The sequence below is a fragment of the Anarhichas minor genome, unplaced genomic scaffold (genome assembly GCF_050575085.1).
Source record: "Anarhichas minor isolate MPS153535 unplaced genomic scaffold, ASM5057508v1 ptg000053l, whole genome shotgun sequence".
Classification (NCBI taxonomy): domain Eukaryota; kingdom Metazoa; phylum Chordata; class Actinopteri; order Perciformes; family Anarhichadidae; genus Anarhichas; species Anarhichas minor.
The window spans coordinates 832,501-857,959 of record NW_027466499.1 but is presented as its reverse complement, the minus strand read 5'-3'; the positions used below and the strand labels follow the sequence as shown (position 1 = coordinate 857,959).

The following is a 25,459-nucleotide window of genomic DNA, read 5'->3' as shown; positions in this document are numbered from 1 at the left end:
AGTCAAATTATTATTTTTGTTGGTATTTAACTGCAGTCCACAATAAAAATGTTTCCCTGTAAAAAGCTGTTTAATTTCACCCTATAAAGTGGATAATTAATAACAACTTATATATTTAATAAATTGTTTTTGTATACATATAGGCTATGTATAGTTATATCCTCTGAAAGTGTCTGTACTCCTAGACTGTAATAATAGTATAATCAACATAAATACACGTTTAATAGTATTTATTAAATGTTATTTTCGCTTTCACTGTCTGAACAGGCGGCTGTTGCTATGCAGATTTCAAGAAATAAATTCATCTGTTTTGTAACTGGGCAGACCAGGTAAACGCGTCCAATCAGAATAAACCCTGTCAGAAAAATAATTCCGCTCGACGAACGGAATCCCCCCCGCTTTTGGTATCCGAGTAGATTAGTGACCGTCGACCAATCAGAATAGACGTTGGCTTTGTAGTCAGGCAGACATAACAAAGTCGGCCAATCACAAAAAAATCTGAAAGGGGATTTTTGCTGTATCTTGGCTCAGGTACTTTCTTTTTCTTTTTAAAAATAAATACTCAAATGCGACTCACCGAATCGATCATACATTACTACCAGAATAAATAAACTGTTATCGGAAAATATTTAGAAATTACAAACAGCGTGTAAAAAGACGTTTTAATGGGTGTTTGCTAGCTAACGCTACCTGCTAGCAAACCAGCTAGGCTAGTTAGCCGGTTAGCAGTGATCCTCGTAGCTAGCTAGCAGCAAAACCCGGCAAAATGTTGAAGACAAACTAATATGACTTTACTCCACCGCGAGACGTAGTATTATCGGGTCTCTACGTGCTTTTTAAGTTGTTCAATCTGTTCGCATTCAACCCAACCGACGTGCTAAAGTGTTGCTACCTCGGTTTAGCTAATGTGTTGTCTGCTAGCCAGTTAGTTTCGGCAGTAACTTGTTGAGCTGGGTCAGTGTGTGTGTGTGTTGTAATAGTAAATGGCAGCAGCCACATGACCACCGGCTCACCGCGCGCTGTAAACACGCGGCCGTCAGACATGACACATCGGCGGGTAACTGCTGTTTAACGGCCGTTTGTCAGCTCTAGCTACCCGTTAGCCTCTCTCCCTCTCCCTCTCTCTGTGTGTTTGTGTGTGTGTGTGTAGTAGTAGTAACGTGTAACGGTCCCGGTGACAGCCGGTCATGTGTCACCACCTGGTAGACACACCGGGACTGTTTGTATATATTTTAACCGGCTGTCAGCGCAGAATAAACGAGCTGAAAAAGTGTGATCTTTAAAAATGTGGTGTGACGATACAATTCAGTGAGACAGATGGGAGGGGCCTGTCTGTCTGTCTGTCTGCAGTATTGTCCTCGTGTTGAGACAAAGCATTACGTCATCAGTATTTTTAAGTAAATGAGTCCAGTGGTGGAATGTGACAGTACATTTACATGTACAAGTATGAGGTACTTTACTTTATATTTACATCTCACAGGGAGACGTTGTACAACATTTACCTTTTAGTTACTTTACAGATTGTGATTGATACAAAACACATTTAAGAGTTTATGAAATATAAGATGTAATATAAGATGTTTGGTTTTATTTTGTGTTACAATCAAACCTGAAACCATCAGTCCAATAATGAATCTATTTACAGAAGGTTAATGTTAAGTTAATGTTGAATTAATGTTCATGTGAAAACATTTCCAAGTTCCATCTTATAAAATGTGAAAATAGGAAGATTGTACTTTAAATAATTGTAATAACTTTTTTCAGGCATTTTTCACATTATTTATGGATTTTATTTTATTTTTTTCACATATTTTTACTCATATTTTATTTGTTTTCCATTATGTTTCACATATTTAATGTAATATTATTAATGTTGAGGTTTGGACTAAACGAGCATTATGAAGGTGTCACTTTTATTGTGATTATTGTGACAAACATTTCTCACTATTTTCACAAACCAAACAATAATAAATCGATTGATGGAGAAAATAATCATAATTAATTGATAATGAAAATAATAATTAGTTTATAAAATGAGCTCCAACTTCTCCAATACAATAAATAAAGTTCTGCTGGATTGAACAAAGTTTAATTTTGATGATGAATATTCTGTCAATCAAATAATATATTATTTAATAATAAATGATATAATATTTAATAATAAATTATATAAAGTCTAATAATAAATTAAATAATATTTAATAAAAAATGATATAATATCTAATAATACATTTAATTATATTTAATAATAAATTATATATTAGTTAATAATAAATTATATATTATTTAATAATAAATTATATGATATTTAATAATAAAGTATATATTATTTAATAATGAATTATATATTATTTAATACTTGAACTCCTTCGCTTGAGGTAGGCACTCAAAAGGTAGAGAGGTCAAGAGGTAGGCGTCGAAAGGAGTCAGCTGAGGTGGTTCAGCATCTAATCAGGATGCCTCCTGGACGCCTCCCACTGGAGGTTTTCCAGGCACGTCCAACTGGGTAGAGACCCCGGGGAAGACCCAGAACACGCTGGAGGGATTACATCTCCCAGCTGGCCTGGGAACGCCTCGGGATCCCCCAGAATGAGCTGGAACATGTTGCCGGTGAGAGGGAGGTCTGGGTCAGCCTGCTTGGCCTGCTGCCACCGCGACCCGACGCCGGATAAGCGGAGGAAGATGGATGGATGGATGGATATTATTTAATAATGCATTATATATTATTTAATAATAAATTATATGATATTTAATAATAAATTATATATTATTGTTACTCCTCAGATGCTGCTGCCGCTCAGTGCCGGTTAGTCGGTCCAGATGTCGGAGGACCAGCGGGGGGGCGGCGGTCTGGAGGGGGGGGAGGAGGGGGGGGGGCGACACGGAGCCCAGCATGCTGCTGCAGAAACTCAAGAGCAACATCTCGTGAGTAGAATCAGAGGTTTCTATTGAGGAGGAAATGAACATTATTATGTTCCTTGTCTCTGAATATGTGCGACAGGTTCCTCCTCCAGCTCGTCTTCAAACACTGTTTCCTAACAAGCAGTTACCAAAATAAAAGTTATTTTAAATGTTTAAATATAGTTTCATGTCTCTGTCTGTTTCCTCCGGTGAAATGTTAGGAAACAAAGTTTAAACAAGAATACATCAGTCAAATATTTAAGTTCATTACAAAACTTCTGAGAACACGACTGACACGTATACTATGAATACAACATGTTTAAATTATGAAGTAAAATAATCAAAACAAGTCAAATATAAAAATGATTTGTGATTTATTTTGAAATGCTTAAACAGGAAGAGATCCTCCTTTACCTAAATAATATAACTTAGTAGATCAGTATTTGTGTTGTCTCAAACAGCTGGTCTGTGTCATGTGACTTGTTTCACTTTAAGAACAAATATTATTGAACCGCGACAGAAGAAGTGTCTAATGTTTAATATCCAGAAGTCCTTTAATAAGGAGCTGGTAAATAAACCACCGTCAACACTACAACAACACGTCGTTTATGTGTTTCACAAGAAAACAACTGCTGAAAACACAAGTCTGTGTTTTGTTTTGAATTCTATTTAGAATTCATGTTGATACCAAACATTGAGTAATATTGATTCTTTCTTTGAGAAGAACGAAGGAGTTCACAGACTTTACATTAACAGTTAGAGTCCTGCTGTGTGTGTGTGTGTGTGTGTCTTTGTCTCGAGTGAACTTCCTGATTTTACGTGAAACTAAACGATGACTCGTGCGTTTCTGTCCATGAGGCTGATCGGTGTCTTCTCTCTCTGTTCCAGTAAAAGTGTTCAGACCAAAGTGGACCAGATCCTGGTAAGAGCAGTGTGTGTGTGTGTGTGTGTGTGTGTGTGTGTGTGTGTGTGTGTGTGTGTCTCAGCTCAGGGTTCAGGTGTGTTATTAATCTCTTTTAAATCAATTCTTAAAACACATTTTTACAGACTGGTTTTAATTAGTGCTGGGCAAGTTAACGCGTTAATTTCGCGTTAACGCATAAATTAATTAATGCCGACAATTATCTTATCGCGCGTTAACGCATTATTTTTATTATTATTATTGTAACAGACTGTCTCATGATTATCGTTTTGTATTGGAGATGATATGTCCCTTCAGGGTTGCCGTAAAGAAAAGGCGACTTCCGCTTCTGGTCGGGGGGGGGTTTAGAAATAAACAGAGAAGCCGTAGGCTGAACGAGAAGTCTGGTCTGCCGACTCCGCTTATTACCGTCTTATAAATGCCCCTCATACACGAACCCAGGACGCTCGGTCACATCGGTGGCAGCGGTGTTTTTTATGCACCGACTACGGACCGCTACGACTATTTTATGCTTCGGCGACTGTGAGTGTGCACTTTCTTAGCTTAGCTTAGCTTAGCTGTCTCAGTTTAGCTAGCAGGCTAACTCCGCGGCACTTCAGAGAGAAAAGCGCCGCTGGTTCAAGTACAGGATGTGGGTTGGAGATGAAGACCCATGAAGCCCAGCTCAGGGCTGTTCAGCAGACGGCCAGCAGGGGACCATGTGGACCTGCCTGCTCCGTTTCCAGAGTTTCCTCGGCTGGGTGAGACAGTCTGTTACTTTATTTTGAAAGTGTGTGCACTGGCAGCGGTGGAGTAAGTCTTCAGACTACGTGGATGCAGCGTGTGGGAGAAGTAGAGATAAACTAAAGCAACACAAGCTAACAGATGCTACAGAGAAGTGGAGACAAACTGCAGGTTAGTGTTGTGGAAGATGTCGGTCTGAGGAACGTTCTCAAGGTGCGTTCACGTCGCGTTTGGTGTGAACGCACCTTTAGGATCTCAACGAATGACGTCACGTATGAGCCTCAAGACGCACCGTCACCAGAAGAACACACGAGTTGTGTTAAAGGAGAGGACGACTAAAGCGACGGCGTTACAACGTGCAGCAGCTGCTGCTCTCACTGGAGACTACTGGACATCACTGGGTCACCTTCATCACCTCTGAGTTACAGCATCATAGTGATGAAGAGTAGAGCTGGGTCACCTTCATCACCTCTGAGTTACAGCATCATAGTGATGAAGAGTAGAGCTGGGTCACCTTCATCACCTCTGAGTTACAGCATCATAGTGATGAAGAGTAGAGCTGGGTCACCTTCATCACCTCTGAGTTACAGCATCATAGTGATGAAGAGTAGAGCTGGGTCACCTTCATCACCTCTGAGTTACAGCATCATAGTGATGAAGAGTAGAGCTGGGTCACCTTCATCACCTCTGAGTTACAGCATCATAGTGATGAAGAGTAGAGCTGGGTCACCTTCATCACCTCTGAGTTACAGCATCATAGTGATGAAGAGTAGAGCTGGGTCACCTTCATCACCTCTGAGTTACAGCATCATAGTGATGAAGAGTAGAGCTGGGTCACCTTCATCACCTCTGAGTTACAGCATCATAGTGATGAAGAGTAGAGCTGGGTCACCTTCATCACCTCTGAGTTACAGCGTCATAGTGATGAAGAGTAGAGCTGGGTCACCTTCATCACCTCTGAGTTACAGCATCATAGTGATGAAGAGTAGAGCTGGGTCACCTTCATCACCTCTGAGTTACAGCATCATAGTGATGAAGAGTAGAGCTGGGTCACCTTCATCACCTCTGAGTTACAGCATCATAGTGATGAAGAGTAGAGCTGGGTCACCTTCATCACCTCTGAGTTACAGCATCATAGTGATGAAGAGTAGAGCTGGGTCACCTTCATCACCTCTGAGTTACAGCGTCATAGTGATGAAGAGTAGAGCTGGGTCACCTTCATCACCTCTGAGTTACAGCGTCATAGTGATGAAGAGTAGAGCTGGGTCACCTTCATCACCTCTGAGTTACAGCGTCATAGTGATGAAGAGTAGAGCTGGGTCACCTTCATCACCTCTGAGTTACAGCGTCATAGTGATGAAGAGTAGAGCTGGGTCACCTTCATCACCTCTGAGTTACAGCGTCATAGTGATGAAGAGTAGAGCTGGGTCACCTTCATCACCTCTGAGTTACAGCATCATAGTGATGAAGAGTAGAGCTGGGTCACCTTCATCACCTCTGAGTTACAGCATCATAGTGATGAAGAGTAGAGCTGGGTCACCTTCATCACCTCTGAGTTACAGCGTCATAGTGATGAAGAGTAGAGCTGGGTCACCTTCATCACCTCTGAGTTACAGCGTCATAGTGATGAAGAGTAGAGCTGGGTCACCTTCATCACCTCTGAATTACAGCATCATAGTGATGAAGAGTAGAGCTGGGTCACCTTCATCACCTCTGAGTTACAGCATCATAGTGATGAAGAGTAGAGCTGGGTCACCTTCATCACCTCTGAGTTACAGCATCATAGTGATGAAGAGTAGAGCTGGGTCACCTTCATCACCTCTGAGTTACAGCGTCATAGTGATGAAGAGTAGAGCTGGGTCACCTTCATCACCTCTGAGTTACAGCGTCATAGTGATGAAGAGTAGAGCTGGGTCACCTTCATCACCTCTGAGTTACAGCATCATAGTGATGAAGAGTAGAGCTGGGTCACCTTCATCACCTCTGAGTTACAGCATCATAGTGATGAAGAGTAGAGCTGGGTCACCTTCATCACCTCTGAGTTACAGCATCATAGTGATGAAGAGTAGAGCTGGGTCACCTTCATCACCTCTGAGTTACAGCGTCATAGTGATGAAGAGTAGAGCTGGGTCACCTTCATCACCTCTGAGTTACAGCATCATAGTGATGAAGAGTAGAGCTGGGTCACCTTCATCACCTCTGAGTTACAGCATCATAGTGATGAAGAGTAGAGCTGGGTCACCTTCATCACCTCTGAGTTACAGCATCATAGTGATGAAGAGTAGAGCTGGGTCACCTTCATCACCTCTGAGTTACAGCATCATAGTGATGAAGAGTAGAGCTGCATCACATGCTCTGACTGTCATGAAGACACAACACACACATGTAGATGAAAGGTGTGAAACATGTTCCTGTTGCACAGCAGTGGAACGTTTCACACACACACACACTGAGCACAGATAGTGAAGAGATAGAACTGCTGCTGTGTGAAGAGAACACTGCTGCTAACAACAACCTGATGTGTTTAAAGTGTTTACACACAATGTTATTCACCTTTAGTTCATAGAGCAGCACTTTCAAAATAAAAGTGCACAATACACTACTTTTGAATTCATTAGTGAACTTTGCCATAACAATGAGATTAATCGCGATTAAATATTTTAAATCGTTGCCCAGCACTAGTTTTAATGTGACGTCGTCGCTTTTCTGTTTTATTTTATTTATTTCATTTTGTTCATTTTATTTATTTTATATAGACTGTCTCACTAATCTTTGTTGTTATTATTATTGTCTTGCTTCTGCTGCTTTTCTCTGTCAAAGTACTTTGTAAACTCTGTTTTTAAAGGTGCTATAAATAAAGTTATTATTATTATTATTATTATTATTATTATTATATAAATAAAGTTATTATTATTATATAAATAAAGTTATTATTATTATTATATAAATAAAATTATTATTATTATTATTATATAAATAAAGTTATTATTATTATTATTATATAAATAAAGTTATTATTATTATATAAATAAAATTATTAATATTATTGTATAAATACAATTATTATTATTATTATTATATATATAAAGTTATTATTATTATTATTATATAAATAAAGTTATTATTATTATTATATAACTAAAGTTATTATTATTATTATATAAATAAAATTATTATTATTATATAAATAAAGTTATTATTATTATTATTATATAAATAAAGTTATTATTATTATATAAATAAAATTATTATTATTATTATATAAATACAATTATTATTATTATTATATATATAAAGTTATTATTATTATTATTATTATTATATAAATAAAGTTATGATTATTATATAAATAAAATTATTATTATTATTATATAAATACAATTATTATTATTATTATATAAATAAAGTTATTATTATTATTATATAAATACAATTATTATTATTATTATATAAATAAAGTTATTATTATTATTATATAAATAAAATTATTATTATTATTATATAAATAAAGTTATTATTATTATTATTTGTTCTGTTCTGCTTCGACAGCAAGATGTTCAGCGTTTCTCCGACAACGACAAGCTGTACCTTTACCTCCAGCTACCCTCAGGACCCTCCGGAGACAAGAGGTCAGAACCGGTTCACTTTCTGTTACATGAGAACCGGTTCTAAAGGGAACCGGTTCACAATCTGTGAACATGTAAACAAATGTGAAACCTAATTCAACTTCATTTTATTTATTTATGTAAAGTAATCATGTAGTGTGTGTGTGTGTGTATATGTGTGTTTGTGTATACGTGTGTGTGTGTGTGTGTGTGTGTGCGTGTGCGTGCGTGTGTGTGTGTGTGTGTTTATGTGTGTTTGTGTATACATGTGTGTGTGTGTGTGTGTGTGTGTGTGTGTGTGTAGTGGTGGTGACTCCTCCTCCTTCAACACAGCTGACCAGCTTCACACCTGTAACTGGATCCGTAGTCACCTGGAGGAGCATTCTGACACCTGTCTGCCCAAACAGGACGTCTATGAGACGTACAGGTGAGTCACTCTCTGCACTTTAACAAAGGCCACGGGGTCGGGCTGTCATGTGACCTGTCTGTCTTTACCCCCCCCCAGGAGATACTGTGAGAACCTGCAGCATCGTCCTCTGAGCGCCGCCAACTTTGGGAAGATCATCAGAGACATTTTCCCAAACATCAAAGCCCGACGGCTCGGAGGCAGAGGACAGTCCAAATATCCTTTGATCTGCAGGACGCCATCGTTTCCAAACTTGCGTTTACGATCGTCCACACTAGGAGGCAACCTCGGAGTTTACAAACTCATCTGTTTTTGGTGCTCTGAACTCCGGCGTAGTGTGGACGCTCAGTGTGAACGTAGCAGAAGATGTGTTTATGAATGTGAAGGTAGCAGAAGATGTGTTTATGAATGTGAAGGTAGCAGAAGATGTGTTTATGAATGTGAAGGTAGCAGAAGATGTGTTTATGAATGTGAAGGTAGCAGAAGATGTGTTTATGAATGTGAAGGTAGCAGAAGATGTGTTTATGAATGTGAACGTAGTCGTGCGGACGTAGCCTCTGTAACACCACTGTACAACAGAAAGAGTGAAACATCTTCCATGTAGCGGACCGTGTGACCTCAGTCTCATATTAACGAGTCAAACCTTCCCTAGAATACCGTCCTTCACGGAGCGACATTAGAGCGTTTTGAGCCTTCAGGGTTGCTGGTTGAATTCCTTAACCTGCCCGGCTGATACGTACTGTTACAGTGGCATCAGGAGGAAGACGGTTCTCAACATGCCTCTACTGCCCAACCTGGACCTGAAGAACGACCCGGTACACACACACACACACGCACACACACACACACAGAAACACACTCTCACTCACACACACTCACACAGAAAGACACGCACAGACACACACGCACACACACACAGAAACACACTCACACAGAAACACACACAAACTCACACACACTCATACAGGAACACACACACACAAACAGAAACACACACACACACACTCACACATTGATGTTCTTCTTTACTTCAATACAAACTATTCAAACGGATAAAACAAGTATAATTAATGTTTTATTATTATGATTTAGTATCTGATTCATAATAAACTGAGCCTCCTCTTCCTCTCCAGGCCGAGCTGACCGAGTTGGTCCAGACGTACAAACAGGAAGTGACGGAGGCGGCCTGCGAGCTGATCTGCGACTGGGCCCAGAAGATCCTGAAGCGTTCGTTCGACACGGTGGTGGAGATCGCTCGGTACCTGATCCAGGAGCACATCGTCAACCCCCGCTGCAGCCAGGCCGAGCTGGTGACCTCCGCCGCACTGGCAGGTGTGTGTGTGTGTGTGTGTGTGTGTGTGTGTGTGTGTGTGTGTGTGTGTGTGTGTGTGTGAGATTCAAACTGTGACGTTTGTTCAGTCGTGGTTGTCTGATCGTCCGTCTGTCTGCAGGAGGTCCAGCCAAACCCCACAAGGTCATCAAGAAAACCTCCGTCATCTCTAAAGCCGAGAGCGACGGTGCCGCCGATCACAAGGTGATCACGTGTGTTTCTGTTTCGGTCATTGATCGCTTACCGATGCTCCGTCGCTGCTAATCACTACTTCCTGTCTGTCTGCAGAAGGAGCTCGGAGACTCTTCGTCTTCCCTGAAGTCGTCGTCTGGAGACAAATCAGCTGCAGCCGCCAAGCCTTCCTCCCTGGACGCTCCTCCTCCTTCCTCCTCCTCTTCCTCGCTGCGTCCAGCGGTAAGTTATGAAAAGTGATTTTAATTATTTTTATCTGTTACCGGTTTCTGTTACCGGTCAGACTTCATTTACGCAGTTATTTTAGGATTAATGTGTTTTATTTCCACAGTTAACAGTAACAAGACTAAGTGATCATAAGTAACAGATCAATCAGTAGCAGATCAATCAGTAACAGATCAATAAGTAACAGATCAATCAGTAACAGATCAATCAGTAACAGATCAATCAGTAACAGATCAATCAGTAACGGATCAATCAGTAACGGATCAATCAGTAACAGATCAATCAGTAGCAGATCAATCAGTAACAGATCAATAAGTAACAGATCAATCAGTAACGGATCAATCAGTAACAGATCAATCAGTAACAGATCAATAAGTAACAGATCAATCAGTAACGGATCAATCAGTAACGGATCAATCAGTAACGGATCAATCAGTAACGGATCAATCAGTAGCGGATCAATCAGTAACAGATCAATCAGTAACAGATCAATCAGTAACAGATCAATCAGTAACGGATCAATCAGTAACGGATCAATCAGTAACGGATCAATCAGTAGCGGATCAATCAGTAACAGATCAATCAGTAACAGATCAATCAGTAACAGATCAATCAGTAACGGATCAATCAGTAGCGGATCAATCAGTAACAGATCAATCAGTAACAGATCAATCAGTAACAGATCAATCAGTAACGGATCAATCAGTAACGGATCAATCAGTAACGGATCAATCAGTAACAGATCAATCAGTAACGGATCAATCAGTAGCGGATCAATCAGTAACAGATCAATCAGTAACAGATCAATCAGTAACGGATCAATCAGTAACGGATCAATCAGTAGCGGATCAATCAGTAACAGATCAATCAGTAACAGATCAATCAGTAACGGATCAATAAGTAACAGATCAATCAGTAACGGATCAATCAGTAACGGATCAATCAGTAACGGATCAATCAGTAGCAGATCAATCAGTAGCAGATCAATCAGTAGCAGATCAATCAGTAACAGATCAATCAATAACAGATCAATCAATAACAGATCAATCAGTAGCAGATCAATCAGTAACAGATCAATCAGTAACAGATCAATCAGTAACAGATCAATCAATAACAGATCAATCAGTAACAGATCAATCAGTAACAGATCAATCAGTAACAGATCAATCAATAAGTCACTTCCTGTCCTACAGGTGGAGGCCTTCATGAAGCAGTTACCCAGAATCCTCCCCCGTAGTTCCCTCCCTGATAAGACCCAGCTGTCCGTCCGCTCCTCTCCTCCCTCTCTGGCTCCCAAAGACTCCTCTGGGGTCGGGGGGGCCTCGGGACCCGGAGGCTCCGCCGCCGCCGGCGGTGCCGGGGTGAAGGTCATCGCCATGGCAACGCTGCCCCAGCAGCAGGGCGGGCCCGTCCCGGTGATGATCCTTCCTCAGGGCTGTCTGTCATACGAGCGGGAGAAACTGGCCCCGCCTCCTCTTCCTCCTCCTGCGGCCCCGACCTCCGTACTGCAAAAACCACGAGGGAACGGAAACAAGCGCCCCCTGGAGACCGTGGCATCGGGCAGCGGCGGCGCGGCCTCGTCCGCCGCACCGCCGGTGAAACGTAAACGCGGACGACCGAGAAAACCTCGGCCGGAGGACGCCCTGCCTCCTCCTCCCCCCGCCGCTCTCTCACCAAAACCTCCCCCCCACCCGCCCATCATCACCTCCGTCACCGGCGGCGTCATCCAGAAAGCTTCTTCCTCTTCCTCCTCTTCCTCCTCGCAGCTGCCGGTGCTGGAGCTGGTGATCCAGGACCAGCCGGGGGGGCTGGTTCTGAGCCCGGTGTCGGACCCAGGTCGCCGGCTGATGGAGCACCGCGGCGTGGTGGTGCAGTGTCAGACGGCGGCGGTGGAACCGGATCACCGCGGCCGGCCGCTGCTCCTCTTCCAGAGTCCGGGGACGGGCAACACCGGCTGGGAGTTGGGACGCACCCCGATGGTGGAGGTCATCCAGAAAGCTCCAAGGCCGCTCAGCAACAACAACAACAACAACTCCGCTCCACCGCCCGCCGCACACCTCCGCCCACTTCCTCCTCCTCTTCCTCTCCCCACGCTGCACGAGGAGCGGGGGGAGGTGGAGATCACGTTGACGCCGGTGGAGCTGCACCTCAACCCTTCCTCCTCCTCCGCTGCTCCTGCCTCCTCTTCCTCCATCTGCTCCATCACGGTGGTGAAGGAGGAGGAGGAGGCAGAGAGCAGCACCTCCTCAAAGACACACTAGCTCTCTTCTTCTTCCTCCTCCTCCTCTTCTTTTTTTATTTTGTTTTTTTATCACCTGGGAGATAAGCCCCGCCCCCTTTACCTCTCCTCTTCCTTATTGGTGGAAATCCCAGATTGGCGGCAGCAGAGAGCCAATCGAGGAGGATACATGAAGCCAGTTCCTTCCATCGGCTCTCATTGCACTTTGTAAACAGACCAGCGACTCTTTAATTAACTGCATGTCTGAAACCAGAAGAGCGACTCCTCAGGTGGTCGGGCCTCAAATCTTCCTCCCTTCCCTCCTCGCCTCCTCGCCTCCTTCATCTCCAGACTTCTCATTTTTCCGTGCTGAGGGGGTTTTTTGGTCGCTCTCGCTGCTTCAGATCAGTCGATTTATAGGAGAAGAAGAAGAAGAAATAAACAGATAAAAGAAAAGAGTGACACAAAGGGAAGGAGACAAGGAGACAGGATAGAATCAGAAGGTACTACGGGTCAGAGCCTTGTGAAGGTTCTTTGTGCTAAATATGATAAAATGACTTCTTTAACGGGGCTCCGCCTCGATTCACCTTCACTTCAACATGATTTTAGGATTCTGTGCTGCAGATTTACAACTGTGGTAAAAAGTCAACAAAGAGTCTTTAAAGTGGACTGAATGTGAATCGAAGCTCCGCCCTCTTTAAAGAGTTCCTGTTCTAAACAGTTTGTTGTGTTTGTGTTGCTTTAATAGATATTTCTGTGTGTGTGTGTGTGTGTGTGTGTGTGTGTGTCATTAGCTACATGAACTCATGAATTCATCCCCGTTACTCATCAAAAAACACCTTTAATGTGGGGTCCAAGTCTGTGGTGGAAGGCGGCCATGTTTGTAGTTCAAAGGCCTGTTTTTGTCGTCGTCTTCAGTCATTTTATTATATTTATATTCTAGTTTAAACAATTAGGTTTCCCCTCTTCCAGATCTAGAGAGTTTATTCTGAGGAACTGTAACAGAAGATAAAAGACGACGAACAGTTTCAGAATGTTCGAGTCTGTAAGTTCAACATCAGAGCTTTAATGTAGCAAAGAAGCTCGATAAAACATGTTGTGATTTAATTTATCCACTTATATATATATATTGTGATATAAAATAAACCAAACAGGCACGTTTGTTCTAAAATGTTTAAGTAAAATAGAAACGTGCTTGGTTGCCACTAGCACTTCCGTGGCCACAGAAACGTCTCAAACTTCAGTGAAGAAACGATGATTTATGTCGTCCAATCAGAAGCCTCCGAGGGCTCAAAGAGAAAGCACAAAGTCACGTCCTCGTAGCGCTAAAGATGCGACGTATTAACGATGGACGTGTGCAGGAAAACTAGCTTCTGTAGCGCTGTGAGTCGCCCAGGATTAGCCTGCTAGCTTAGCTTAGCTTAGCTTTATGTTGCCATGCGCCCTTTGCACTAACTCCTCAACCACCGGATCAGTGAGGTGACGTTACCGCATCTGGAATGTGGACGTGTCGCAGTAACAGTTCAGACATCACAGAGTTTCATGAACACCGATGAATAATTGAATGTGTTCATAACGTCTTCCAGAGAAACATTCAGCAGGAAAGGAAACTTTATTGGGACAAATTTATGATTTGTCCCAAACTTCACCAAAGTTCTTGATACAATGAAAACAGAGAAAACGTTTAGTATCGAACAAGAAGCAGAACCGGTAAACGTTGAGTTCAGACTGTTTACATTTGAAGACTAGGAACTAGACTAGGACTAGATTAGGAACACTTCGATCCATTTATACTGATGTTTTATAAACAAAATGATCAACAAGTTCATCAATAAGAACATCAATAATCATTAGTGTCACATTGAAGATAAAACAACAACTTTAAAAGACTTTATGCTTTTTTAAGAATATATAAAAACATAAACCAGTACTCCGTGTATATTTACCTCTATTACATCAATACGATACACAAAAAGAAAACACTTTAAGAAATACTACTATATTATTTTTTTAATTAATCGATTAATTGTAAGAAAAACGTATTTTATTTTAGTCCTTAAACACACGATGTTATCACAAACAAATCATTTTAGTCGTTATTAAAGAAAAGCAGAACAACAAAATGGCTTGAACTTAAATTCGGGATGATTTGCTCCTCCTTTCTTCTTCGTTGGTGGAGGAGTTTAAACCCGCCGTTGTCATGGTAACGTCACCTTGCTGACATTTGTTCTTCACCTCTTTGCCAAACTGCCTCATCTTCTTCGTTGGTGCTACAAAACCACAGGGCTCGCTGTCTGCCCTCGTGATCACAGATTTGTACAAAAATCAAGGTGTGTGTGTGTGTGTGTGCAGGTTGTTTAAAGGGACGCCGAAAAAAGATTTTTGACTGTTAAAAACTGTTACATGATGGGAAAGAGAGTTCGAGCTCTTGACCTTTTTGCCGTGAGGCGAGTGCAGCCTAGCTTACAGCACGACCTGCGGTTTATAGTTAAAAGGAGCGCTAATGATGCTAACGCTACGTTTTTTAATCGCTAAAGTGAAGTGCCAAAATGTGGAAAAACATCTTGACTGAAAACGTCTCGGCCGCAGAGCCTCCGCCCTTCAGACAGAACTGGAACAAAGAGTTGCACTGTTAGAAGTTAAAAAACAAGAGAAAGGACTTGTGTGTTATGAATTCATTGCTGTATTTCTGTAACTCTGCTTCATGCTTGCACTCAGATTTATATTTATCAGGTCAGAATAATAATTAAAGAGGGAAACGCTCTCTCGTTTAAAGTGGCAGTAACTGGAGGGATTTAGAGAGATTTAACTAAACAAGACGGTTGAAGCAACATTTCACTTGATGGGCGACAGGAAACACTTAAAGGGTTCACAATGCCTCAAATTCACTCGTTCACACGACACGTCAACGTGTGACTAGAGTGGACTCACGTCACATGACCTGGACTCAAGTCATAACTGGGGACTTCACCTGGACTTGATATCTCTTGACTTGGGACTTGTTGGTCTTGACTCAGGTCTTGACTTGGGACTAGTTCTTGACTTGGGACTTGTTGGTCTTGACTCAGGTCTTGACTTGGAACTTGTACCTAATGTGGTACTTGTTGGTCTATAGTTAGGACTTGATTGGGTATTTGTTGGCCTTGACTGGACTGTTTGGTCTTGACTTGGGAGTTGGTAAGTGACTTGTTGACTTGGGAGTTGACTGTTTTATTAATTAGAACATTGGAAAGGTGGTCTTAAGTGCTTTTGGAGTAAATGACAAGCACTTTGTTTAAACTTGACTCAGGACTTGGTCTTACCTTGGAACTAGATTGACTAGACATGTCTGGACATGTTGGTCTTTACTTGGGACTTGTTTTTGACTTGGTACTTGTTGGTGGTAGGACAATCACTTTGTTTGTACTTGACTCTGAATCTTAAGTTATTGGTTTTGACGTTGGGACTTGTTCATGACTCTGGCATTAACTTGGGACTTTGGCTTTGGACTTGTACTTGACTCGGGACTTGTTGGTCTTGACTCGGGACTAGTTCTTGACTTGGGACTTGTTGGTCTTGACTCAGATATTTACTTGGGACTTGTTATTGACTTGGGACTTTTTTGTTTTGATTTGAGACTTGCTAGTCTTGACTTGAGTCTAGTTCTTGACTTGGAACTTTTTGGTCTTGACTCTGGTCTTTACTTGCAACTAGTTCTTGACTTGGGGCTTGTTTGTCTTGACTTGGGACTTGTGGCTCTTGACTTGGGACTTGCTGAGCTTGATTAGCCAACAAGAACTTTGTTTGACGCATACAGAGACCGTACCACTGCAGGGTTAAAGACATGAGAGCAACGCTTAAGGCAAAGTTGCCTGCTCTTGTTGTCCTACAAGTTGCCCCTTCATCAGCAATCCTCACTTACTGACTGGATTCATAATTTCAATCCGATATCTGACAACAGTTGAGATGTTTCTCAACCCTGATGATAAAGTGAAGTGATGCTTTTAGCGTCTCGTTGGTAATCTAGAGTCGATCCAAAAGGTTCCTACAGCAGGACCTGCTGCTCTTAACTGGAAGTCAGTGATTGGAGGACGCTTTAGTTTGGACCAGTTTGGACCTCTAACTGGGCCGACTGGACATGCTATGAATCCTGTGGTTGAAGGTTTGGAAAAGGGACTCGGAAGTCCAGGTGCTTTGTTCCAAGAATGCTTCAAAGGAAGTCATGAATGGCATGAATTCCTGGTTTGGCCCAGGAACCGTTGCTCTTTAACTGGGGGAACTGGACCTAAACCTGGACCGTGTTGATGTTTGAAAGAAACCTGAAAGATGAGAATCGAGCTCTGGAAGTTCGGCTGTGAAAGTTAAGTTCTAAAATAAGTTTGAGATGAGAGGAAGTCCCTGATCGCAAGACGCCCCAGTTTGGTCTTTAAATTGGAATGAGTTTGGAATCTGTGTTCGAAGAAGTCCGGAAGGTTCGGCAGCACTCAAAAGAATCTGACCAAGAAATGGTTCATGGGAAGTCGGAGATGGCATGAAGCCTCAGTTTGGCCCACTTACTGGTCTGACTGGACTGACTGGACATGAGGAGCTCCCTGCAGAATCTGTAAAAAATAAATGATGAAGAAGAGGTCCAGGTGTTTAACAAAGTCCAGATCTAAGAGGGGTTCTAGGAATAGTTCAGAACGAGTCAGTAAAGGCAGGAAAAGTTTGGTCCAGTTTGAACTGATGTGGTCCAGTTTGATCCAGTACGGTCCAGTTTGAACTGATGTGGTCCAGTTTGATCCAGTACGGTCCAGTTTGAACTAATATGGTCCAGTTTAGTCCTGCATTAGGAACCCGGGTCTGAAGGTGGAGGTGGTCGTAGAAATCTTTCACTGTGGAGCCGTGTTGCTCAAAAAAGAAACCAGAAACGGGTCAGATAATCAAAGATTAAAGGATCGGGATTCGGGTAGCGGTGCGTCGACCTTGAAGGATCAGACTCAATGACACGGCGTCCTCTGATGTCACTTCCTGTACTGGATCTGTCGGTGGAGCTCAAAGCGGCTTCAAGTGTCCTTCAGTTCAACCACAAGATGAAACCGGTTCCGTTCTCAGCTTGTAGACGTCATGCGGGTTCAAAGGAAGTAAACAGGAAGTACGAGTTCAGTGATCAAGAGACCTTTTGATGCTGCTTTCACCAAACGCAAAGCTAGAGAGGAACATATGAAGTCAATGCTAGATGACGCTCTATTGAGTGTTGGTGGAGCAGCTACAATGTTAGCTTAGCATAGCACCAATCAAACCAGACTCCATTCAGAAAACAAGTCATTTAAAAGTTGTTTACTTGTCATCTTGTAGAGAGAACTAACAAAACATGAATTCAGACTTTTTATAAATTTCCATCATTATGTCGTCATTGCAGCATCATTTTTATCTGTTTATTGTAATTAAATTACAACAAAATGGTGTATTTTGTGTTCAAACATCCTTATAAACCAGCTTCAGTGAAAACTCCTCTGGATGAAGTGATGAACTCAGACATGACGCGGTTTAATTGACATGAACAATCATTGCTTTGCGTTTGGTGTGAACTCAGCATTGCATTTGTTCTGTTATTGAAGAAGAAGACGTCTTACTTCTTCTGCTCTGAAGGTTTCGGAGGTTTTAACCTCAAAGAGTCATCACAGTCAAACTAATCGACTCGATCGATTCGTCTTAACGACTCTTTAACATATGTTCTCAAAATAACACGAAGAAAGAGTTCAACAAAACGAATGAAACGAGCTGAAGGTCCACTCGACGGTCAGGTGACGAGATGACGAGACGTTTGATGGACGGAGACGATCCTGGTCAACACTGCTTATTGTAATGAAGGTGATGATGGTGATGAAGGTGGTGATGATGATTAACTCCCAGTCTAAACTGAAAGTAGCCCTGTTTCCTGTCAGAGACTCACTCACATTTAAATCTCCTGGATTCAGTTCATTGAATTCTCCTGAAGCCGTCAGAGCTCATGAATTCTGGGTAATGAAGTCCTGGAACAGCTGACTGGGACTCTGACATCAAACAGCAACATTTAGAGCTTCGTGTTGCCTTCTGTTCCCTCTGTGAGAGTCTTATTACAGCTTGTTGACTTTATTATTATTATTGTTGTTGTTGTTGTTACTGTTACTGTTGCTATGGAGATCTTTGCTTTGCTTCCTGCATGTTTTTTTCCGATGACTGTTTTGTCGTTTTTTTGTGTATTTTTTTCTTTTTCTTTCCCTGTAATCAGACGGTGTTTTTGTGTTTCGTGTTTTTTTTGCACTTTACTCCTTTAAATTAAAGGAACAGTGTGTAACATGTCGGGATTTATTGGAAGATATTGAATATAATATTCATAACTATGTTTTAGTTTTATTCGTATTTTAATGTTTTGATGTCATTTATTATCAGGTTTATTATTGGAGCTCCTCCAACTACACACACACATAGACACACACAACTCCACACACACACAGATACATATTTGCGAGTAAAAAGCCAAAACTTTATCAATAAATCTGTGAACCCGTAAACGAAAGTGAAACCTAATCCATTCATCCGTTCTTTATAAACTTCAGTCAGAAATGTTATTTATTTTATGAACATTATTCATTTTGTTTCTAGTGAATATTATATAAATATGAATGACTTTATAAAGTGACTCTGCTCTAGAAACAATATTTAATTATATCTAAATTATAAATAACTTGGTTCACCACTAGATGTCACTAAATCTTACACACTGTCCCTTTAACCCCCCCTCCAATAATAAGTGAAACACCTTTACTTACTTTGTGAGTTTTCACTCCGACCCCAGTTTGTTTTAATGGAGCCTGTTTTGTCGGCTTTTCGACTTGTCGGCTTGTTGACTTGTTTGTTTTGTTGTGAAGAGAAACGTGACGGAGAACAGAACTCTAATGTGAATCTATTTTCCTACGCTGGCTGGAATAAAGGACGAGACGTTCACTGGCAGAAAACACAATCCGTCTGTTCGCTTCTCTTCTTTCACTTTCACACTTTCACTTTCTTCCTTTCCTTCTCTTGCTTCCTTTCCTTCTCTTGCTTTGTTTCCTCTCTCAGACACTGGGCGGTGCTTCTTCTAAAGGTTGAATGTTACTGAAATAGATAGTTAATTTATTATATACAAAATAAATATAATATTATATCTATATAATATTATATAATATATAGATATAATATTATATCTATATATTATATTATAATAATATATTAAAGTTATATAGGTATATTATATAATATTTAAAATATATAATATTTTTAAGAAATATATTATATATATTTGTAAATGAATGTTTTGAAGTAAATAATTATATTAATTTAATGTTATATATTAGAATATTTTTATTGGTTTCGGTTATAAAAAAAAAACTTAAAACAGGAAATTAAAAATGATTTACAAAACCTGGAAAAAGTAAATGTTTTTAAAGGAAAAAGTTTATTTTATTAAAAGAGGAAATAAAATAAATTATTATAAAATATTAGTTCAGGAAATCATTCAGATAAAGTTTTGGTCCAAACTAAACCAGAACCAGGATCTAAACCAGAATCAGGATCTAAACCAGAACCAGAACCTCAACCAGGATCTAAACCAGGACCAGGATCTCAACCAAAACCAGAATCTCAACCAGAACCAGAATCTAAACCAGAACCAGAACCTCAACCAAAACCAGGATCTAAACCAGAACCAGAACCTCAACCAAAACCAGGATCTCAACCAGAACTAGGATCTAGACCAGAACCTCAACCAGAACCAGCTGCTCCATCAAGTCATCCGGAGTGAAACCGGAACCGACCCAGCGTCGTCTTCAAAATAAAAGCTTTGGTGAAATGGTGGAATTAAAATGCAAATTTACGCATTAAAACAAAAAAGGAATATCAGCAGAAACAATCATTAAATAATAATACTTTTTAAATGGAAGTTCTTTCTGTCGACCAACTAACTGAAGCTATAAACTTTTATACAGTAAAAGTGACTTTAATGAACTTTTATTTATTTATATATATATAAAATGTTATTCATTTTTAGATGTCATGATGCTTGTATTATTTGTATTATTGTATTTAATGTAGTAAATAATCAAAATGAAAATATGTAAATATTTCTTAAAATACATTTCACGGTCGTATTGGTACAAACATCATTCAAATATATAAATTATATATAATCAGTGGAGCTGGTGGAGCATGTTCTCTGTAGGGCTGAGCCACATCCATCAATGTCAGCAAACATCCCAGAATGATTTCATGCAAAAACATTAAGGTATCAAACACGTGTCAATACTTTACAGTTAAATATTTAACCTTTATTCCAACATGGAAAAAAAGCAGAAAATAACACTTTGATAAACACGTCAGGACATCTTATTATAGTCTATAATATAATAATATATATATCATATAATAATATATATATCATGTAATAATATATATATCATGTAATATATATATCACAATAATATATATATCATATAATAATATATATATCATATAATATATATATCATATAATATATATATATCATGTAATATATATATTATATAATAATATATATAATAATATAATAATATATATATCATATAATAATATATATCATATAATAATATATATATCATGTAATATATATATTATATAATAATATATATAATAATATATATATCATATAATAATATATATATCATATAATAATATATATCATAATACTTCTCATAAGCTTCTTTTGTGCTTGTGTGTCCAGATCCGGCCATGAAAGGTGAGGCTCCTATTTTGGTTGGTACAAACACCTCTATAGTTAGGAGACTCTTCAGTTCCTGTCAAGCCCATGGAGGAGATAATTTCCTTCATGCCCGCTCTGTTCATCCAGTTATAAAAGAAGCTTATGAGAAGTTTCAGGAAACCCCTGTTGACACAGCAAAGACAAATAGAGGGACAGTCTGGTTCACGCGAGAGAAGCCTTTCACTTTGCCACCTGGTGGGGTTGCAACAGTCACTGGCATTCCAAAATTTCCTGGAAGTAGCCCTGGTCAAGCTGTTCTTATCGACCGTCCAGAGGAGGGTTGTTTCCCAGAAGAGCTTCTGGTGATGCCTGTCGTTGAAAAGCCAAATGTGGTCCATTGTCGTCGCATCACAGTCACTCTGAGAAATATGTCTGATCATCATGTGACATTGAGACATGGAATGCCAATTGCACACCTCTTTCCGGTGGATGTGATAAAAACAGTCCCTGAAAAGAAAGAGCCAAGGCTGTCTACATCTAAACTTTCCCCCTCCTCTTTTGACTTTGGTGAGTCTCCAGTGCCTCCTGAGTGGAAGGAGAGATTGTGTCAGCAAATGATGGAGAGAAAGGAAGTTTTTTCATGCAGTGAGTTTGATGTTGGTTGTGCAAAGAGTGCACAACACAGCATTCGTGTGACGGATGAGAGACCATTCCGAGAACGTTCCCGACGATTACCACTAAGTGATTTGGAAGATGTGAGGAAACATCTCAATGATCTCAAAGAGGCTGGGATAATTTCAGACTCCAGAAGCCCCTATGCTTCCCCAATAGTTGTGGTTCGCAAGAAAAACGGAACCATACGCATGTGCGTGGATTACAGGTTGTTAAACAGGAGGACAATTCCTGATCAATACACAGTCCCGCGTGTGGAGGATGCTCTGTCTTGCCTGAGTGGTAGCCAGTGGTTCAGTGTGCTTGACCTCAGAAGTGGATATTATCAGATCCCGTTAAGTCCCGCTGACAAAGAAAAGACAGCATTTATCTGCCCAGCAGGATTCTATCAGTTTGAGCGGATGCCACAAGGGATTTGTGGAGCACCGGCCACATTTCAGCGAGTCATGGAGAAGACTGTTGGAGATATGAACTTACTGGAAGTTTTGGTTTACCTGGACGATGTAATCGTTTTTGGGAAAACATTGGAGGAACATGAGCAGCGCCTTCTCAAAGTACTGGACAGATTAAAGGAGGAAGGACTACAGTTATCTTTAGATAAATGTAAGTTCTGCTGCCCTTCTGTAACCTACCTTGGTCACATTGTGTCTAGGGATGGTATTGCTACAGACCCGTCCAAGATCGAAGCTGTGAAGTCTTGGCCACGCCCAGAGAACATCATTGCTCGTCACTCTTTCCTTGGTTTCTGTGGATATTACAGGCGATTTGTCAAAGATTTCTCCAGAGTTTGCCACCCACTCAACCAGTTACTGCAGGGCTGCATTGTAGCTGGAAGGCAAGGGAAAAAGGCAAAGATAAAAGAAAGAAAGACACCAAAACCAGACACGGAAACCAAAGACTGGTACCACTCCAAAGAGCCATTTGGACCTAGGTGGGATGAAGACTGCGAAAAGGCTTTTGCGACTTTAAAGAGAAGTCTTACAGAGACACCTGTTTTGGTATTCGCCAGCCCAGAACTGCCCTATGTCCTGCATGTAGACGCAAGCAGAGAAGGTTTGGGAGGTGTTCTGTATCAGGACCAAGGAGAGGGATTCCGCCCAGTTGCTTTTGTCAGCAGAAGCCTGTCCCCAGCAGAAAAAAACTATCCCACACATAAGCTGGAATTTTTGGCTTTAAAGTGGGCTGTCACCAACAAGCTGCAGGATTACCTCTATGGAGTCAAGTTTGAGGTACACACGGATAACAACCCATTAACCTATGTCCTAACTACAGCTAAGTTGGATGTAACAGGTCATCGATGGTTGGCGGAACTTTCAACCTATGACTTTAGCCTAAAGTATCGCCCTGGAAAGCAGAACATTGATGCGGACGCATTGTCTCGGCGCCCTCATGCAAGTCGAGATGTTTCTCATGAGGAGGAGAAAGCCATGCCAGCCGCTACTGTCCAAGCTGTCTGTCATATGGTGGAATTCAGACCCCGTCGTTACTGCCACCGCAGAGCTGTTGACCTTTTGGGCTTTTCCAAACATGCTGTACCCCGTGCCTATTGCAATCTGTCTTTCTTGAGCGAGCAACAGCTCCCTGAAATGAATTCTGCAGATATATCACATTCTCAGCAGGAAGACCACTGTATTGGTGAAGTGTGGCATGCTGTTATACAGAACCGTGTTGAACGTGCAGGCAAAGACAAGCATCCTGATGTGTCATTGTTGCTTAAACAGTGGGGAAAACTAAAGGTCAAAGACTCTGTATTGTACAGACTGAGTACGCCACCAAACAAACCAAGTCGCCAACAACTGTTGCTTCCTCAAGAGTTCAGAGAGACTGTACTTCAGTCCTTGCATGACAAGTCGGGCCACCTCGGGTTTGACAAGACCTATGGCCTTATAAGAGAGAGGTTTTATTGGCCTCGCATGAAAGTACAAATTGAAAAGTACTGTAAAAGCTGTCCCAGGTGTATTCAGAGAAAGACACTGCCTAAGAGAGCTGCTGAGTTGTCGCACCTTGAAAGTGATGGACCGATGGATCTTGTCTGTATAGATTTTCTGACGATTGAACCTGACTCCAGGAACATTTGCAATGTGCTTGTTGTTACGGATCATTATACACGATATGCTCAAGCTTTTGCAACTAAAGATCAAAAGGCATTAACAGTCGCCAAAGTTCTGTGGGAACAGTACTTTGTCCACTATGGTCTGCCCCGGAGAGTGCACTCAGATCAGGGTAGAGATTTCGAAAGTCGCCTCATCCAGGAACTGTTGAGCATGCTTGGCATAAACAAATCCAGAACGACACCCTACCACCCTCAGGGAGATCCACAGCCTGAGCGGTTCAACAGAACTCTTCTGGATATGCTCGGAACCCTTGAAACGCCAGACAAAAGCAAGTGGAGTAAACACATCAGCCATCTTGTCCATGCGTACAATTGCACGCTGAATGAGTCGACAGGCCATACTCCATACTTCCTAATGTTTGGGCAAGAAGCCAGACTGCCTGTAGATGTGAAATTTGGAGTCTCAAGTGATGGCACCTCCATCAAATCCTATCTGAGGTATGTTAAAAACATGTAAACAAATTAGCAGGGTGCTACATATATTATTATATGATATATATATTATTACATGATATATATATTATTATATTATATATATATTATTATATGATATATATATTATTATATGATATATATATCATATAATAATATATATATCATATAATAATATATATATCATGTAATAATATATATATCATATAATAATATATATATATCAGATAATAATATATATATCATATAATAATATATATATCATATAATAATGTTCTGTATAATATAATAATGTATATCATATAATAATATATATATCATATAATATATATATCATATACCACTCGGTCTACGTTCCTACCCTCACCTATGGTCACGAACTCTGGGTCGTGACCGAAAGGACAAGGTCGCGGCTACAAGCGGCCGAAATGAGCTTCCTCCGTAGGGTGGCCGGGCTCAGCCTTAGAGATAGGGTAAGGAGCTCGGTCATCAGGAGGGAGCTTGGAGTCGAGCCGCTACTCCTTCGCGTCGAAAGGAGTCAGCTGAGGTGGTTCAGCATCTAATTAGGATGCCTCCTGGACGCCTCCCACTGGAGGTTTTCCAGGCACGTCCAACTGGGAAGAGACCCCGGGGAAGACCCAGAACACGCTGGAGGGATTACATCTCCCAGCTGGCCTGGGAACGCCTCGGGATCCCCCAGAATGAGCTGGAACATGTTGCCGGTGAGAGGGAGGTCTGGGTCAGCCTGCTGGGCTGCTGCTACCGTGACCCGACGCCGGATAAGCGGAGGAAAATGGATGGATGGATGGATATATATCATAATAATGTTCTGTATAATATAATAATGTATATCATATAATAATATATATATAATATAATAATGTTCTGAAACGGCTCTCAAACGGGTCTTGGGGTAGGATCGCGAGGATCGCTTCCGGTTTCAACTTCCGGTTCAAGTGAGGCTCGCTTGCGGTTGAAACCGGTTCAACCGGAATTGAGGAAAT

General features: G+C 40.9%; 2 protein-coding genes across 2 annotated transcripts; both read left to right on the top strand.

Moving 5' to 3' along the window:
• The first annotated feature begins 2,266 nt into the window (after positions 1–2,266).
• Positions 2,267–19,486, top strand: rfx5 (regulatory factor X, 5). The gene is given in 11 exon segments (XM_076075537.1): positions 2,267–2,867; positions 2,869–2,925; positions 3,790–3,823; positions 8,096–8,175; positions 8,456–8,578; positions 8,657–8,773; positions 9,294–9,372; positions 9,691–9,889; positions 10,009–10,091; positions 10,176–10,301; positions 11,498–19,486. Coding segments are annotated over 11 exon segments (2,013 nt in total). The 5' UTR covers positions 2,267–2,820; the 3' UTR covers positions 12,566–19,486.
• LOC142931612 (uncharacterized) lies at positions 10,309–11,204 on the top strand. The gene is made up of 3 exons (XM_076075609.1): positions 10,309–10,315; positions 10,431–11,024; positions 11,182–11,204. Exons 1-3 carry the CDS (start codon positions 10,309–10,311, stop codon positions 11,202–11,204), a joined length of 624 nt encoding a protein of 207 aa, XP_075931724.1.
• Positions 19,487–25,459: the final 5,973 nt, after the last annotated feature.

Bases quoted from the DNA above. Each gene is read 5' to 3' on its own strand.
- LOC142931612 (XM_076075609.1), top strand. The intron at 11,025-11,181 runs GTAACGGATCAA...AATCAGTAACAG, and splicing joins AATCAGTAACGGATCAATCA to ATCAATCAGTAACGGATCAA.